Genomic DNA, 19641 nt, shown 5'->3' on the forward strand with positions numbered 1-19641 from the left:
AGTATCCCCAGCTCACGACAGCATTGCTGACCCCTGATGATCACCTTAAAGATGTCAGAGTGCTGCAGGGGTACACAAGTACTGACACTCCAATCCAGTTTGAAAAGGGTTGACCCTAGGCTTCTAGCAAGATTCTCCCCTTTTCATTCCCTAAATTAACTCCTCCTGTCTGACAGCACTCAAAACCACACTTAGTATGCATCCACAATGTGATTTATTAGTAGGATGCCACTGAATTCCCCAGAATACAGGACATCTGGCTCAGCTGCATGAACTTCTAGAAAGGTGTGGACGCACCTCTGCCAGCATGACCTTGCATGTGTGGCCACACCACAGAGAGGATGCCATTTTGCAGAGCACCCTGCCCCTACCAGAGTGACCTTGCAGGCATTATGCCACATGGAAAATGCCATTTTGCAGATCATGCTGCCTCACCCCCCACCAGCGTAACCCCACGTGCATAGTGCCTACGAAGCCACGTTGGTTGGGGAGGAGCAATGCACTCTGCAAAATGGTGTCCTCCGTGCATCTGCAATGACATCGGACAAAACCACATCCAGTTTTATATCAGCACCAGACAGGACATCAAACTTTACCAAACAAACAAACCAAACAAAACAGACTGGTTGGCTTAAAACCAGACAAATGGCCTGCCTACTTATTACAATAGGTTTGGATAATATAAATCAACTACCCCACTATTCCTTAATTATTCCCACCCCAGCCCTTATGCAACTCTCACCAATAGGAAAGATGGGAACCACAGGAACTATATGCCTATGACATTGACCCAGGCCAGATGCTTAGGTAAACAAGCCTCTATACAATATTTAATGAGGGCCTAAAGTGTGCTGGGGGCTTCACAGAAGACAAGACAGAAAGGGTCATGGAATCAGAAAAAGAAACAAAAGGGTCATTCATCATGGGTGATGTCACTGAAGAATAGAGAGGGGAGAGAGCCATAAAGCACCCATATACCACTGACTTCTAGCAAACCCTCCCCCAGCGATTCACAATTCCCAAATCCTTCCCTCTTTCCTTTAATACAACAATCAGCAGTCTCTCAGTTGTTCCTGCAAAGGGACCTCTTAAAAGACCCATTCTAAGAAGTGCAGGAGTCTGGATGGAGCTAACACCAAGTCATGTGGAACAGCAGTTTCTGCTTTCAGCCAGGAAAGAGAATGTTATCTTATTCTAATTATACAAATATTAAAAAAAATAAAAAAAATCTTACTTTGCCCCATTTCATCTCCCAAGTCTCATTTTCTTGTTATCCACTACAGTAATAAGTGTACGCAGAGAAAGACTGTGGATGCAGCAATGTTGGACCATTTCCTCCAGGAACAAAGGAGGACATTACAGCTAAAGCATAGGATACAGTCAGGAGATTTGGGGTCCATTCCTGGCTCTGCCACAGAATTCCTGTATGACCATGGGTGACTCACTTAATCTCTGCCTCAGTAGCTTTGTATGAAAACAGAAGTAATATTTACCTCTTACAGAGATGTTAAGAGGTTAAATTAAAATGTCTTTAGATTCTTGTATGTAAGGTACTACAGTATGTAAAATACAAAGCGTTTTTACCATTCACTAGATTATCACTTTCAGATGGCCAAGCCTCATGAACTATATAACCCTAGTAAGACTAGTATAATATTACATATAGGATTCATAACAAATACAGAGCAATGTTTATTTGGGACTTTTTTTCTTCACTGGGAATTATATTTCTATAAGCTTATTTCACAGATGGAATTGATTTCCCTTCTTGGGAATTTTATTTCAAGTATGGGACAGAGACAGACAACATTCTGTGACACTATTCATTTGCCTTTGAGACAAGGGCAGCAGCGTGCAGTGTCTGTCACATTCAGCAGCTGGGTAAACAGTGTGAGGCAATCTTTTTGCACAAGTGTTTCAGGGCCAGGTATATTTCAGTTGTATTCCTTGGAGATTTCCTGAACTGACCTTAACTTAAAATGAGGAAACTGTGGAAAACTCTGATCCATCTCCCTCTCCCTACAATATTGATGCTCCTTTGTACTGGATATGTACTTCCATCAGACGTGTCCTTTAGCTCATCTTTGTCCAAGTTGTTGCAGTCACTTGGCTCCTACATAAGTGGCTGAAATCAATGAGACAGTTGTGTAGAGGGGAGAGCCTGAAGCATTGACAATCTTCAGCACAAGAAGCACTAATAACAGTGTCAGTGACAATGCTTTGTATGACAAAGGAGCCAGGAGGTACAGGAGTTCATTTGGAAGTGGTTGATTGCACCAAGAGATTTAACAGTCTCCAATAGAGCAGTACGTAGAGCCGTCCCTTGGTAGAGCGAATCAGGGCAACCACCCCAGGCCCTGCACTTTGGGGGGGGCCCTGCATGTCGATAAAAAATGGGACTGTCCCGATATTTAGCCCTTTGCCCCGCATCCCAACTGATGTACGATCTGGACACCATTTATCCAGATATTCAGATAAGGAGGCGAGTGGGGAGGCGAGGTGGGAGACAGGTGAGCAGGCGGGGCGAGGACGGGAATGGGGAGGCAAATGGCAGTTGGGTGGGGGGGTAAAGAGGCAGGCAGGCAGGCGGCAAGGAGGAGAGTGGTGGTCGGGCAGGGTACCAGCCAGACTGCAGGGAGGCGAGCGATGGGCAGGCAGGTGAGAAGGCGAGCAGGTGGACAGCAAGGAGAATGGCGGGCAGGCGGGGGGGAAGCGCACACCGGATAGATAGCGAGGAGACTAGCGGGGAGGTGAGCAGTGGGCAGGGGGGTGAGGAGGCAAGCAGGTGGATGGCGAGGAGGAGAGCAGCAGGTGGATTTGTCTCGGGCCCCACCGCCAACCAAGGACAGCCCTGGCAGTAGGTAAGTGCTGAAGGAAGTGTAATCAACAACATACTAGTTCTTGAAGAAGTTAGGAGCCTAAGGGTATGCTTATACTTCAATCAGGAGGTCTAACTGCAGCATGTGTGGGCATACCTGAGCGAGTTTTAATCTAGCTAGCTCTAGTACTAATAGCTAGGTAGCACGGGCTTCGGCGTGGGTTATTCAAGCCTGCCTGGGACCCTGGGTTCTTACTCAGGTGGCTAGCTCACTCGGATGCAGCTTCACTAGCTTGTGTATGCTTATATGTGCTGCAACCACACTTCCGATTGCAGTGTAGACATATCCTTAGAGTCTTACACAATAGCACGCTGTGTAAATCTGTAAATACATTCTGTTTAAAAAGCATAATGAGAATGGATGAATAACGGACATAGCAAACAGCACTTTTTTCCTGTTTACAATTTGCAAGCCCAATCCTACACACACTTGCACATGAGTAACCCTGCTCATGTGAGTAGTGCCACTGACTTCTCATGTGACTCATATGGTTGTAGGCTTGGCCCTGTGTCCCTTAATATATTTGGTGCAATCTTGCAGCCCTTGTTCAGGTAAAACTTAACTACACTGAGAGTTTTAACTGAGTAAGACTTGCAGTATGAGGCCTATTTTCCTGAAATATTGTACAGGTTCTAATGTTATTTCCTTGAATGATCACCGAATGTTACAAAAATTGTATACTTCTCTTCTGCTTTAGTTTTTAACAGAGTACATAGCAATACAATATAAACTGGCACTTACTCAGTTCGTGTTTCTGGATCACTGTGACAGGAATGACACATGGCACTAAATCGAGAAACAAAAAAGTCATAGCGTCTGTGATATGAAGGGGTGTCTTCCTCAATGTTGGCAAATTTGACAAACTAGGGGACAAAAAAAAAAAAAAAGCACGGTTAGAAAACTCTTTGTAACAAAAGTTTCCAAAAAGAGAACTAGACGGCTTTTTAGTTTTTAACTCCAGAACTTTCAAAAGTGGCTGTTCAATTTTTAAACATTTGACTTGGTAAACATTAAACAGAAAAAAGAATCCTCATGTTGCAATGCAGTGTAGAATATTGTTGCACAATAAGATCAGCATTAATAATTTATCCTAATTTATTTGGTTAATCTAGTAAAACAAAAAGGAAACACGCAAGGTGGGGAGAAAGTAAATAGGCCTTGCCCTAATGTTCCCCAGAAAAATATCAGCCCTGCTCAGAAAACTGGTTTGCAATTGGACTATAGATCCTAAGTGATTTTTTCTTCATTTGGATTAATGTGCTTAGCTAATGGATTTTTTTTAAAGTGTTCTGATGTAATTTTACACTATTTTATAAAATCTGTGAAGACCAAGACAGATGGTCTTGCAATCTAATGGTAGGTCAACAAGCTATACAAAAGTGATCAGTTTTGTTCACAAGCCTGTTCTCCAGGCCAGCAGAGGCCAAAGGCATTGTGTAGGCCATGAGATCAGAGCCTTGAGGTGGCGGGGGGGGGGGAAGAGTAGAGTAGAGACCTCATGTTGCTGCAGGTGATACACTTTGGTTTACATGCAGCAACACTGGCAGGCTGTAGAAGGAACTGCTTTAACCCTCAACAGCTAGAAGAAGGACAGTCACAAATATTTCCTTTGAAAGAGTGAATATCCATGGGAGATCCTAGAGGACTCTTCCTCTCCAACCGTGTGAAGTCAGTATTGCCAACCTTGAGCATTTAAACATGCGTCCAGCCCAAAAAAACATGATACAAAAGAGCCATGAGTTTTAAGCCAAAGTAATAAATGTTGGGTTCTTTTTATCTGCAGTCTGGTTAAGTTTGAGGCTTTAGGGTGCACCAGCTTCACATTTCTAACCTTTTCTCTGTAACGATGAAGGTTAGAAAAAAATTAAAATGAAAGCTGAGATTGTCATACCATCTCTTGATTCCACCTAGTAGGGGTTTAAATATATCAAATGTCATAAGATTCACCACACAAAAAAAAATCACGAGAGTTGGCAACACTGTTTTATCCTAATAAAAAAAGGTTAAACTGCAGTACATTTTATTTTCAAAAGCTGTTCCATTAGCAGCTGCATTATTTCAAAGTGATCTAAATGCAACTGCATGAAATAGAGCATACCTTGTGGTGCGTGAACATGTAAAATTGAAACAAAGTGTTGTATCATAACATTTTTGGGGGAAAAAAGGCATCTACCCATCAAACAACCTCACAAAGCTGCTTGCCAGGTTGAACAGTCTATCTAAACTATGTACCAAATAATGACATCTCCTATTGCTCAGTAGCATTTGAAACAGAAATTAACAAGCAGCATTCAATTCACAAAAATTCACAGACTTAAGCAGAATTTCCCTAATGCCTCATGGTTTGCACAAAATGCTTTGAACATTATAAAAGTAAAAAACGTCCATAAATGATACAGGATAATGCTGAATGTTACCTAATGTTATTTGCAACTTTCAAACACTAAACTATCAAATCCATTAGTAGCCTCACTGAGTAGGGTTGACAGTGTTTTTATCCTATACAATGCTATACAATTACTGGCTATAAAAATCAACATTTGCTACAACAAAGAAGAGTTCTTGACTCAAAAGAACATGTGAGTGATGTGACCCAGATGATATTTGTATGGCTTTTGCACTGGAGAGAGATGCTGAAGAAGCCTCAGGAGATAACAGACCCCCACAAATTTAGTTGCTTACACAAAAATATTGGTTTAAAAAAGGAATGGAACAGGTCAGACCGGAGAAAAAGCTCTTGATGCCACATCTAAGAATTCAAACTGTACATCTGACAAGAAATTAGTATCTTTTTAGCATCTAGATGGACTTTTGGTCTGACCCAGCGTGACCGTTTTCTTATATTCTTATCTCAAAGTCCCCAAATGAGCCAAACTTGAAGACAGAGTTGACACTTCTTTACAGATCACCAAGCACAGTCTAGAGCAGTATTTCTCAATGACCAGGCCGTGGACTGGTGCCAATCCCTGAGATCTCCCTGATACAGTTTAGGAAGGCAGCAAGTCGGTACCTGGTATCAAAAAGGATGAGAAACACTGATCTAGCGCATCCCTTCCATCATGGTCCCTGAACTTTAGAACTGGCCTGTATCAACAGGTCATCCAGATATGACTGGAAAAGCCATGTGGAATCTGCAGCAGTCACTACCATGATATTTTATTTTTTTAAAATTCAGGGGCATTGTACAAACTTAAAGGTGAGACCTCTGTATTTGAGGGAGATATAATGAAACCATTACCATTCATTATCTTCCTCTGCCCTGCATCTTTTCTCCTGTTTCCTCTGCAACATCAGTTCTGTACCCAACAACGTCGCTGCCATTTTACCTACTGAGAGCTGTAGTTCCAGTTTAAATTTAGCAGATTTCTAACAACTATATTCTAAGTATCACTGAAATAGCTGGCTCTAAAATCTGAGATACTGTACAAAACTGTTCTTCCTGGAAGCAGAATACACTGGGTTGTCACATGGTAAAAAAGTGAATAACAATCAAACCAATGTTCTAAAGTCTATTGCCACTCATTTGTCTGAAGGAGAACAGCCCACAGACACTCATTGTAGAACATAAGTAACAGAGAAAAGGTTTCTCTTGATACACTATTTTATAAAAAAAAATTTAAAGCTTTCCTCTTTCTAAAGGCTTCATGAATAGGCTTCAAATACCTGCTGTCCTACTGTTCGTTTCACAGCATTGCTAATTATGTGGCAGTGTAATTAATTAGGTTCTTGTCTTCAAAATGGCTTTTTTAGACAAATCAGTCTTCTACAGTTTAATGAACCATGAAGTTCAGGAAAGAGGAAAAAAGGAGGACATCATCATTTTAACATGTTCACAAATGTTCAAAAATCTTCAGAGCCTATTCAAGTGATTTGTCCAGATCAATTCTTATGTAGAAGTTTGATAGAACTGAAGCAAAAGGTACCTACAATTCATGGCAGTTTAAATTTTACGAAAAGGTACTAAAAGCTAGAGTTAAAAGTTTCACAACTTTAAAGTATCAACAATAACACTCTCCTATAAATGTAAGAAATATAAAAGGCTTTTGGTTTTGTGGTGCATGATACACCTTCTATGGAGGACAGAAGAGGGGGTTATATCGTTCGGATGACTATTCTCTCTCAGGCCTTGTCTACACTACAAACTTAGGTCTACGGAAGCCGCCTTAAATAGACATAATAAATAGATGTAATAATCAATACTACCAGGTCCCTTCCACTGACCTAAGTTGCCTGTAAAAGCAATTTCATTACTCCACCTCTTAATTTGATATTGATGGGTCAACAGAGAGGTAGCGCAGACACAGCTTTGTGTAGTTTGACTCAAATGGCCCCCAGGAGGTGTCCCACAATGCTCCGCTGTGACTGCTCTGGACATCGTTTACAACTTCACTGCTCAGCTGCCAGGCATTGATTCTGCCCAAGACATCCCATTTATACCATGAGCTGCATGCGATTCACAGTGGTGACCCCACTACACCCCCACAAACACAGTGTGGACATCTCCCAGGAGTATGAGTCCTGGGCCACCACAGGCAACAAGAAGGACAACATTTTGGAGGAGGAGGAGCGAGCCCAGAGGATTTCACTCTCTGAGAAACGGGACATGGACACGGAGAGCATCCCAGGAGCATGCCACACAGGAAAAGATGCTGCGGATTATGAAGGTCCAATCAGACATGTTGAGATATCTGGTTGAGCTTCAAGAAAAGCAGATTGAGGCTAGACTCCATCTGGAGGCCTTGCAGAACTGCCTGCAAGCATCACCCTGTTCACAATACCCCTACCCCAAACGTTCCAGGAGGCAGGGGGGAATTCAGCATCTGTTCCACTCAACGCCAGGGGAGGATACATAGAACAAAAGGAGCCCATTCCTTGGGCTTTGCTTTCGAAAAACAATCTGACTTGCTTGGTTTCTCCCCTCCCAATGTTATCAGCCAGACTTAGTTTCCTGTTCTGTTTCTTTGTATGTATACAATAAAAGTAAACACTTTGAGAAAGAAAGGTTCTTCGTTTATTTTAATCATGGGGGTCTGGGCTGGGTACAGGAAAATTGATGCAATGGAGGGGATGGTAAGGGAAGGCAGAATGCAGATAACCGGCAAATATTACTGTGGCTCATTACTGAAATGGGCTTTCAAAGCCTCCTAGAGATGAAGAGCTCCTTGCTGGGCTCTTATTGCCCTGGTATCTGGCTGCTCAAAATTAGCTGCCAAACTATCTGTCTCCATGCCCCACGCCTGTGGAAACTAAGCAGAATCTACTTTACAGTGAAAACAGAGGAAGACTGGATGGACCCTGTAAAGGAAAAAAGAGCAAATAAAATTAGTTGTATTCATGAGTAAGGCATTCACCTCCAACTTTTACTATGAAAATCATTTTATACTTTTAATAGGATAAATATCCATAGATAAGGATTATTTTGATAGTTAAGCTGCTTATAGATACATTCATATGGGTCATACAGGAACTAACTACATGCAATCTCAAGCTTTCATTATGTTTTTTCCTTCGATTGTCATGCCAGATGTTCAGCTGGTATTCAGTCTTTCACCACCTCCAATCTTCTATGAACTTGATTCAGATTTGGGTTAGCAAACTGTTTACTCACAGAATTGGTTCCAAGAACTTGCAGCTTTGGTTCCCCTGACTCTAGCAGCTTGGCCACCATCTGAAGGAAACTTTCCACAAATGGTTTAATGCTCTGAGAATGGCAAGCCATTAAAAGTTGGTCCAGTGCCTCCATGGCAATTAAAACATACCTGAAAGCAAATGGAGAAGAGATCCATACAGATGCACATTGTGTCATATTTACCTTGGCCCAAACTTTTACATGCTTTTATTTAAGCCCATATTACAAAAACTAAAAAAAAAAAAAAATTTATATGTCAGATAGGTGTAAGGCACATCACCCTAATATTCTCCACTTATTTCAGAAGTATATTTTTCAAGACAAATCAAAGCAGGTAAAGATTCCTTGGTATTCCTATAGAAATATTTTTTAATCTTATTTTTCCTACTTTTTATTTTATATTAAAGGCACCACTCTTCCAGTCAGTAGAGGGCTTTCAGCCTACCAAAATCCCAGTATGACAAGACAGCAATGTATCTAAACTTCCATAGTTTAAGGAGACATCTCAATCTACACAGAGCGTGTTAGTGAGAGGGAAGAGTGCTGATCAGGAGATGTGTTTACTGTCACTCACATACTGACCGTTTCCATAAAAAAATTCTTAGTTGTTTTTACATCTGTACTCCTTTATCTTCAACAATAACTGCCAGGCAGCAACATTCTCTTCCAATTCCATGTGTTGTCTGTTTCATTTTTTTAATCTCTTAACTTTATGGTCTCTTCCTATCTCTATTTTCATTATATATTCCTCCCCCCTATTCCCTCTTTGGGAAAATACAGGAAAGACCATTTTCAACCTGTTCCCCTGGGGTCAGGAGGATTAATTTAGCTCAAGTATTAAGGACAATCACCTGTGAAGTCAGACAATTAGCTTATATAACAATTATAGCTCCAACACAAGAACTGAAGGATATATTAAAAGAAAACACTCTTAATATACTGGGAAATATGTCCTGCTGAGTCTAGAAGTTTGATTTGTAAATCCAGGTCATTTTCACATCCAACATTACCTATAACTTCATAATTCACTTTACTTTCAATATATTTTGGCTATCCCCTGCCCAGCAGCATGAACAATATCCAAGGTTCTGACTCTGTATGTCTTGTAGACTGAACCAGAATAATGATAGGGGAAAAACAGCTAACTTTCAGCTTCAGTATTTATGCAGTGACCGAATCCCTTACCCATAGCGATGTCTCACAACATCTCTGCTCAGTCTCTCTGCTAGGTAAGCTCCAATTCGATCCAGCTTCTCTGGTGCAGAAACTGCATAGAAAGTCAGCTTCTCCATATCAGCTTTAACAAGACCATCCTAGGAATACCACAAAGATTGTTTTTTTAATTCATAGTAATAGTTTTAAGCTTCTGAAGTATCTTTCACTTTTCCAATTCAAATCACAGGTTCAGGGCTAATACAAAGTATAATATGTCATTTTGCTAGAATATGTTAAATTATTCATTAACAAGCTTGTCCAGGGCCTAAAATACAGAAATGGCAAAGTAAAAGATTAAGCCCAGTACTTCTCAGAGAAGTGTGCGGTCAGTGTTCCCCCTTCCTTCTAACAGAGGCAGATTATAGGTGAGCTGTGACATCTTTCTTCAGACATACTATTTTTCCAAAGTCCAATTTCTGTTACTTAAGTAAGAGTCCTTCAAAAAGCCATTAATTACTTCAATAAAACACTTCAGAAGTGAGTGTGTCACGTTAATCCTTTCAGGCTAAAACTGTTTTTATATAACTGAAATTGCAGTCTAAATGTTTCATTGCTCCAATATCATGCCTTAACAGTTCTGACTCTTCTCTGTACAAGGCCACTGCTTTCATATTTGTCTGTATTACAGCTGGTGTTTAAGGAGCTGAAGCCATCTGATATTTCTAACTATCAAAGTACCAGCTACAGTTATTGACATACAAAGAGTACTCAGCATTATCACAGGTTAATTTTTAGAGCTGAGATGAAACAGGGATTAAAATATATTGCTCATTTGAATAACCGATCACAGCTGGTAGACAATACACATTTTTCTTAATTTTTTTCAATGGAAAAAGGGTTATTCATGAATTATTTTTTCCCCACAGCTTTTTGTCCAGTTCTCTCACTGACATCAAGGTAAAAGTCTAGCCGCTAGCAGGGTCTCAGCCCCTTCAACCAGAAGCTTCAGTCCTCTTCCACTAGAGTAACATCTTTAAAATTGTCATTTCTTTTTGTACACCAGCATCAGCTTCAAGGGGAGAATGACCTGATCATTCTGCAGGAATTTTTCTTCACTTCTTCCATACTTTGATAATTTCATATTTAAATAAATTGGAGAATATAGGGATCAATTGGAAGAACATACAGTAATGGTGATTAGATATGCCACATTGTAACCCTGAAAGTGATAACTACATTCCTGCAGTGCTACTGGTGCAGTAAGTTGTACTCTTGTTAAAGTCCCCTTTCCTGGCTGAGTAACTGATCTGTGATTGTCTACTATCATCCAACTTATTTTACACTACAAAGCAGTTTAACCGGCAGTTCAGCAAACAGCATAGTTTTTAAACAATATTTCAGATTCATTAATTCAAAACTCACAATTTAAGTCAAATTAAATATTAATTATATAAAAGAAGAGTATTTCCTCTCAAAGTCCCACAAGAATGATTAACTTATGTGTGAACAGTCACAGAAGAATATATATCTATCTCTATATCTATCTCTATATCTATCTATCTCATGTCCATGATATATTAAATGAATCATTAGAAAAAGAAAAATCTTTAGTATCAAGATGTCCCAGAGGTCTAAAGAGATCACAGTTAGATGCCATGCAATAATTAACATTTTACCATGCAAAATTAGGCCTACAACCATCTGCAGTGTCATACATTGTGGGCTGGACAATATCCTGCTCTCCCTCACCTTGTGCACCGACCAGCACAATAGGAGAGTCTAATGGATTGCTGCAACAGGGCTGCTTTTGAGAGCACACACAGCACTAGTAAGGCTAGTACAACTTTAGATGTTCAGAAACGTTTCTCTATAGCAGCATAGGCAGCGAGTCCATGGTGCTCCAGGGCTGGAGCACCCACGGGGAAAAACTGGTGGGTGCTCTGCACCCACCGCAGCCAAGCTCCCCGCCCCAGCTCACCTCACCTCCTCCCCTGAGAGCGCCACATCTCCACTTCTCCTCCCAGCGCTTGCCGCCACATAACAGCTGTTTCGCAGCGTAACAGGCTGTGGGAGGCAGGGGGGAGGAGTGGGAACGCGGCACGCTCGGGGAGGAGGCGGGGAAGAGGCAGGGTCGGGGCGGGGATTTGGGGAAGGAGTCCAATAGTGGTAGGGAGGAGGCGGAGTTGGGGCGGGGACTTTGGGGAAGGGGTTGGAATAGGGGTGGGATGGGAGTCGAGCACCCACCGGCACCAGGAGAAGTTGGTGCCTATGTATACCACTAGTACCAAACTTGTTTAAAGAAGTATTTGGTTTCTATGATTGTATATAGAAAACAGACCATCAGTATCACTCTCTTGTAGGTAGACAGAATTTATTTCTGAATGACTGTTTTCTCTGGAAAAAAAATCCATGCTTTGAAGATATCAGATCCACAGAAAAGAACAACTCTCCCCTGCAGCCGATATTTTACAAAACTTAGGTAGCTAGCCCACAGTGATAATAGCGGACCTTCTAGGAAGAACACACATGCTGCACGTTCTGCCTCATACATATGCCAGACCTACACACAGAACTCCAAACTGTTTATAGCCTTCATTTTTAAGAAAAAAGAAAAAGGTAGTACAAATCTGGTAAGACACTGAAAGTGATCTTCCACCATTTAAAGAAACTCTGGATTAGTTTCAAACATTCAGCTGTATTAGATATTTAGCATCATCAGTACTTAACACTCAAGAAGGAACTATATTTTCAAGGAACATGGCATGAAAGAGTTTGTACTATGTGTATCCAAATGAAGTCACAATAAACCAATACATATGGACAACTAAAGATGAAAAACAATTGGCTCATCATCCATTGGTTAAACCAAACTATATACTTCAAAAAGACAGAAAACTAAGAAGTGCTAGGCAACAGAGAAAAGGAAATACGTTCAAACTTGTGGTCATATCTGAACAAAAATTCTGTTTAATATTAAATATTTGTGGTCCAAATGGTTGGATCACAATTTTGCAGATTTCTCTCTTACTGGAGAATGCTCTGGCAGATTAAAATTTGAATGCCTTTCGTTCTCCAAAAAGTATGTTAAAAGTTACAAAATATTACTATTTCTGTTACAATAATATTTTAGTAAATGAAGATTCAAATTAAAAATTCTGGTTAAAGTTTAAATTAAATCATTGCTTACTTTGGGATCTTCGGGGAATATGTTATCCACCAGACGTTTGTAACGAGGGCGCAAAGCAGCACAGCAACAGCATACTCCTGGAAAAACATTTGCCAAAAAACAAAAAAACAGGTTATTAGAAGGTGAATGTTTTAGAAGCTGTATAGAGTCATTTAAGAGAGGAAGAGTACAAGCAGATGTTACATGGACAGACCCAGGTCATCGGTGAGACCAAACCTGGGACCTCTGAAGCTTAGTGCATGAACCTCTACTGTATGAGCTAAAAGCCACATGGCTCTTAGCTAATGCTGTAGCAGACTCAATCTCTATGTAGCCTTGATGCCACTACAGGGGGACAGAGCACCATACCCAGGAGGTATGTGGGTTACACATACAGGGAAGAAGTTAAAGGGTAACTATACTCTGCAACCTCACTTTCTAGAAAAAGGTCATTTGTGGAAAGTGAGTTAAAAACAAACCAAAATTAAATATTGTAATATAGCTAATTTTTTGCACACCTTCCCATGTTTTCCTTAGGAAGCAGTATCTGTCAGAAAGATAACAGGCAACAATTCCACCAGAAGATGATGTGCATAGGCATAAAGACTTGTAGAATATGGGCCTATCCTACTCCAGGGCCTGAAAGTTAAAAACTTCCATCTGTAGAAGTGGGACAAGACACATAGCATCTGGGTTAAACAGCGGCAGTCAAGCAGCGAAACCACCTCCTCACAGTAACCTCTTGATCTGCTGCCAGGAGGGAGCATTGGCAGTTTCCTCCCTAAATCTGCCTTTTAGAACAGCAGTTTTTCCTCCAACAGCCAGTAAGTGAAGGAGTGGACCGTGGGGAAAGTTAGAACCTCCTACACTCACAGATGAAAGCATCTCCAGGAGAAGCAGAGAGAGTACAGCTAGCAGCTATTATCTCTGCAGCAGGAGAGGGAAGCTACTCAGCTAGGGGAACAAATTCCACTATTCACCACTTTTTCAGCCCCGGTGCAGTTGACCCCCAAAGACTGAAAGGAAGAGTACGATGTTTTTCCGCATTCCCAAGTTATAAGGGCTTGTCTACACTTACATTTTATAGCGCTCTAACTTGCAGACTCAGGGGTGTGAAAAATCACCCCCCGAGCACAGCAAATTTGAGAGCTTTAAAGCGCTAGTGTGAACAGTGCTCAGAGCTATTCCCCTAATGGAAGTGGATTATCAGGAGCGCTAGGAGAGCTCTCTCTCAGCACTCACGCATGACTAGAGTAGACATAGCCTAAGACAGGTGCTGTTCTTCCCTACCATATCCCCAATCATCAAGCCACTGTTTTATAAAATAAATATTCTAGTATTACTACATATTTAGTATCCCTGCCTAAAGTTTATGGCAAAACATACTTAAATATTTTTATATTTCAGGATTTACTGCAATTCCTTTGTTATTAGGGAACAGATACTATTCTCTTGTTTATCTGAAGACTTTTAGTGCACGTTACATGAAAATACAACAGGGAACTGTGACACTCTGTATCCCATATGACACCCTGTACCCTATAATCACCACTTTTATATGGTTATATATTTTGTATAGGGATATCAAGCAATTAAAAAATTAATCGTGATTAATCGCGCAATTAAAAAAATTTTGATTAATCACACTGTTAAACAATAGAATACCATTTATTTAAATATTTTTGGATGTTTTCTACATTTTCATATATATTGATTTCGATTACAACACAATACAAAGTGTACAGTGCTCAATTTATATTCATTTTTATTACAAATATTTGAACTGTAAAAAACAAAATAGTATATTTCAATTCACCTAATACAAGTACTGTAGTGCAATCTCTTTATAATGAAAATTGAACTGACAAATGTACAAAAAAAACTGCATTCAAAAATAAAACAATGTAAAACTTTAGAGCCTACAAGTCCACTCAGTCCTACTTCAGCCAATGGCTCGGACAAACAAGTTTGGTTAAAATTTGCAGGAGATGGCACTTCTTGTTTACAACATCACCTGAAAGTGAGAAGAGGCGTTCACACGGCACTATTGTTGCTGGCATCATAAGATATTTACATGCCAGATGCACTAAAGATTCATATGTTCCTTCATGCTTCAACCACCATTCCAAAAGACATGTGTCTATGCCAATGGCGGGCTCTGCTCGATAACAATCCAGAGCAGTGCAGATTGACACATGTTCATTTTCATCATCTGAGTCACATGCCACCAGCAGAAGGCTGATTTTCTTTTTTGGTGGTTCGGGTTCTGTAGTTTCCGCATCGGAGCGTTGCTCTTTTAAGACTTCTAAAAGCATTCTCTACACCTTGTCCCTCTCACATTTTGGAAGGCATTTCAGATTCTTAAACCTTGGGTTCAGTGCTGTATCTATCCTTAGAAATCTCACATTGGTACATTCTTTGTGTTTTGTCATATCTGCTGTGAAAGTGTTCTTAAAGCAAACACGCGCTGGGTCATCATCCGAGACTGCTATAACATGAAATATATGGCAGAATGCAGGTAAAACAGAACAGGAGACATACAATTCTCCCCCATGGAGTTCAGTCACAAATTTAATTAACACATTATTTTTTTAACAAGCATGTCCTCTGGGATGGTGGCCGAAGCATGAAGGGGCACATAAATGTTTAACATATCTGGCATGTAAATGCCTTGCAACGCTGGCTACAAAAAAGTGCCATGCAAATGCCTGTTCTCACTTTCAGGTGACATTGTAAATAAGAAGCAATCAGAAGTATCTCCCATAAATTTAAACAAACTTGTTTGTCTCAGGCCTGGTCTACAGTACGCGGTTATTTCGGAATAAGCCGAGTTACCTCGAAATAAAACTGGTTCCGTCCACACGACCAAACCAGTTTTTTCGATTTAAAGGGCTGTTTACTCTGATTTCTGTACTCCACCTCGGCAAGTGGAGTAGCGCTAAAATTGAGATTGCAGTTCCAGGTTACAGGTACTGTAGATGCAATTCGACGATACTGGCCGCCGGGAGTTATCCCAGAATGCTCCCTTGTGAACATTCTGGACAACACTCTGAACTCCTATGCACTAGCCAGGTAGGCAGTAAAAGCCCCAGGAACTTTTGAATTTCCTGTTTGGTCACCATCAGCAGAGGTGACCATCAACACAGTCCACCATTACAGGCAACCATGCAGAGTTCACCATCTCAAGAGACCACACAGTCCCGGATTCGCAGACGAGCTCCAGCATGCTTTGAACTGGAGGTACTGGATCTCATTGCATGTTGGGGAGACAAATCTTATGGCAGAACTACATTCCAAAAAAAGGAAAGCAAATACGTACGCTAAAGTCTCCAGGGCCATGATGGAAAGAGGCTACTCCAGGGACACAGAACAGTGTCGTACAAAAATCAAGGAGCTCAGGGCAAGCGTACCAAAAAGCCAGGGAGGCGAACAGGCGCTCTGGGTCACAGCCCCATACATGCCGCTTCTGCCATTAGCTGCATGCAATTATGGGTGGTGACGACACCACTACCCCACCACTGTCCATGGACACCTGCAGGGGGGAGTAGCACGGAGCGAGGAATATGACTTTTTGGTGGACAAAGAGGAGGAGGACAGTGCACAGGCGGCAAGTGGGGAATCTGTTTTCCCCCCTACCCAGAAACTACTCTTAACGCTGGAGCCAATAGCCTCCCCCAACTCCCAAAGCATGCTCCCGGACCATGACCCTGGAGAAGGCACTTCCGGTGAGAGAGAGCTTGATCGGAGCCACGCGGTGGGGGGAAACCCAGTGGCGCTGGGCTGTTCGCGTTTAGTTTAAAGGGCTCATCCCTGCTCAGAGCCTCATCGGAGCCCCGCGGTGGGAGGGGGGTGTCGGGGCGGGGGAGGGTGTTGTGTGATGCAATCATCCCAGAGAGCCCGCAGGCTGCCTGCAAGCTGAATTCTGTTGCCTGGCTGCTGCCTGCAAGCTGAATTCTGTTGCCTGGCTGCATGTGATGGCTTACTCACACCAATGTGGCAGGCACTTCAGTATAAGAGGCAAAACGAGACTTTGTACAGAAAGAACATGTGCTGTGTACTATGAATTGCCTGTTTCACTGAGAAACAGTGTCCCCTTTGCTCTTTAAAATGTATCTTAAAATACTACCCTCCCTTTTCCTCCTCCTGCAGCAGGTGCAAATGTTTCAATGTGGCTCCTATCTACTCTGTCCCAGAGGCTGGTCCAGATTAGAAGGCAGAAAAAACGAACTCGGGATGACACATTTGCCAAGCTTATGCAGTCCTCCCACACTGATAGGGCCCAGTTGAATGCGCGGAGGCAAACAATTGCGAAGTCACGTAAAGCATTACATGAATACGAAGAGAGGAGGGACGTGCGCAATGAGAGCAGGCAAGATGCTATGGTCAGGCTCATGGGTGAGCAAACTGACATGCTCCACTGTATGGTGGATCTAATGCGGGAAAGGCAGCAAGACCACAGACTGCTGCTGCAGCCCCTGAATAACCACCCTCCCTCCTCCCCAAGTTCCATAGCCTCCTCAGCCAGACACCCAATAACACCGGGGGGGGGGGGGACAGGCTACGGGGACCCACACAGTCAACCCCAGAGGACTGCACAAACAGCAGAAAGCTGGCATATCTTAAATTCTGACTTGGTTTCTGGACTTGTCCTTCCCTCCTCCTCCACCCCCCTAACCCAATATCCCCCTCCCCTGTCTAGCTTCTGATTTCTCTCAATGTTTTGTGCAACAAATAATAAAGAACGGTTCTTAAACAATTTGTGACTTTATTTGCTTATATATTATAGGGGGCAGGTAACTTTAAGAGAAACAAACAACTCTCATACAGTAGCCTGGCCAGTCATGAAACTGGCTTTCAAAGCTTCTCTGATGTGCTGCGCACCCTGCTGCGCTCTTCTAATCGCCCTGTTGTCTGGCTGTGCGAAACTGGCCGCCAGACGAGTTGCCTTTACCTCCCACCCCACCATAAACATCTCCCCCTTACTCTCACAGATATTGTGGAGCACACAACAAGCAGCAATTACAATTGGAATATTGGTTGTGCTGAGGTCTAACCGAGTCAGTAAACTGCGCCAGCACACTTTCAAAAGTCCAAACGCACATTCTACCACCATTCTGCACTTGCTCAGCCGAAAGTTGAACTGCTCCTTACTACTGTCCAGGGTGCCTGTGTATGGCTTCATGAGCCATGGCATTAAGGGGTAGGCTGGGTCCCTGAGGATAACTATAGGCATTTCAACATCCCCAACAGTAATTTTCTGGTCTGGGAAGTAAGCTCCTTCCTGCAGCAGTTCAAACAGACCAGAGTTCCTGAAGATGCGAGCATCATGCACCTTTCCCGGCCATCCCACGTTGATGTCGGAGAAACGTCCCTTGTGATCCACCAGTGCTTGCAGCACCATAGAAAAGTACCCCTTGTGGTTTATGTACTGGCGCCCCGGTGTTCTGGGGCCAAGATAGGGATCTGCGTTTTGTCTATCGCCCTGCCGTGGTTAGGGAACCCCAGCACATTAAAACCATCCACAATGGTCTGCACATTTCCCAAAGTAACTACCCTTGATAGCAGCTAGTCAATGATTATGTTGCTTAGTTGCAGCACAGCAGCCCCCACAGTAGATCTCCCCACTCCAAACTGATTCCCGATTGACCGGTAGCTGTCGGGCGTTGCAAGCTTCCACAGGGCTATGGCCACTCGGTTCTCAACTGTGAGGGCTGCTCTCATTTTGGTGTCTTTGCGCTTCAGGGCAGGGGACAGCAAGGCACAAAGTTCCATGAAAGTGGCCCTATGCATACGAAAGTTTCTCAGTCACTGGAACACTGTGCAGTCCCACCAGTCTGTGCTTGGTTTCCCGGGCCCAGAATCGGCGTTCCGTGGCATGAACCTGGCCCAACAGCACCATGATCTCCCAATCGCCACATGCCGTGCCGTCTGTGTCCATGTCCTCATCAGTATAGTAATCACGCGGTCGTCACTTCCTCGCCCGGTTTTGCAGGTACTGCACATACTGCTGCATAATGCGCGAGGTATTTACAATGGTCAAAATTGCAGTGGAGATCTGATTGGTTCCATGGCTATGGCGCCTGCACGGGTAATCCTGGAAAAAGGGCGTGAAACGTAGGAGAGCAGAGTGGCAGCAGAAGCTGTGCTGTTTGGTTCACGGTAGCCGAACAAAGGCTGAAAATGGTTGTCTTCTGTGGCTTTCACAGAAGTAGGAGCTCAGGACAGACAACATGGAAAAGCTCAGAAGCGTGGCAATAGCGGGAGAGCAGAGTTGGCAGCGGAAGCTGTGCTGCTTGGTTCACGGTGGCAGAGCAGATTTGAGTCGGAGAAGTGGATTCATGGTAGCAGGAGAGCAGCGGTGCACCATCTGCTGAAAGCAGTATGGCGTCTGCACGCCAAAAAGGTGCAAAATGATTGTCTGCTATAGCTTTCTGATGAGACATACCCAGAAACACCGGTGAGAATGTTTTTGCCCCATCATGCACTGGGAGCTTAACTCAGAATTCCAGTGGGCAGCGGGGACTACAGGAACTGTGGGATAGCTATCCACAGTGCACCGCTCCGACATTCGATGCTAGCCTTGGTACTGTGGACGCAATCAGCTGAAATCACGCATTTTAGTGGGGACATAGAAGACCGAATGCATAAAATAGCTTCCGAAAACTCAAATAGAATAATTTCTAAATAATTTCATACTGCAGAGGTACCCCTAGCAATTGGCTGAACAAGAAGTAGGAGTGAGTGGACTTGTAGGCTCTAAAAAGTTTTACATTGTTTTGTTTGTGAATGCAGTTATGTAACAAAACAAAAAT

General features: G+C 42.6%; 1 protein-coding gene across 6 annotated transcripts in view; it reads right to left on the reverse strand.

The window, feature by feature from the left end:
* EFR3A (EFR3 homolog A) overlaps positions 1-19641 on the reverse strand; it is a 173290-nt gene that overhangs the window by 91523 nt on the left and 62126 nt on the right. For all 6 annotated transcript variants that reach the window (XM_043539086.1, XM_037892003.2, XM_007069456.4 and 3 more), the window contains 4 exons: positions 12851-12927; positions 9694-9821; positions 8488-8638; positions 3621-3742 (listed from right to left, as the gene is read on the reverse strand). In XM_043539086.1, the coding sequence (XP_043395021.1) occupies positions 3621-3742; positions 8488-8638; positions 9694-9821; positions 12851-12927 (478 nt within the window). The remainder of the gene's footprint in view (positions 1-3620; positions 3743-8487; positions 8639-9693; positions 9822-12850; positions 12928-19641) is intronic.

This window comes from Chelonia mydas, chromosome 2, assembly GCF_015237465.2.
Source record: "Chelonia mydas isolate rCheMyd1 chromosome 2, rCheMyd1.pri.v2, whole genome shotgun sequence".
NCBI classification, from domain to species: domain Eukaryota; kingdom Metazoa; phylum Chordata; order Testudines; family Cheloniidae; genus Chelonia; species Chelonia mydas.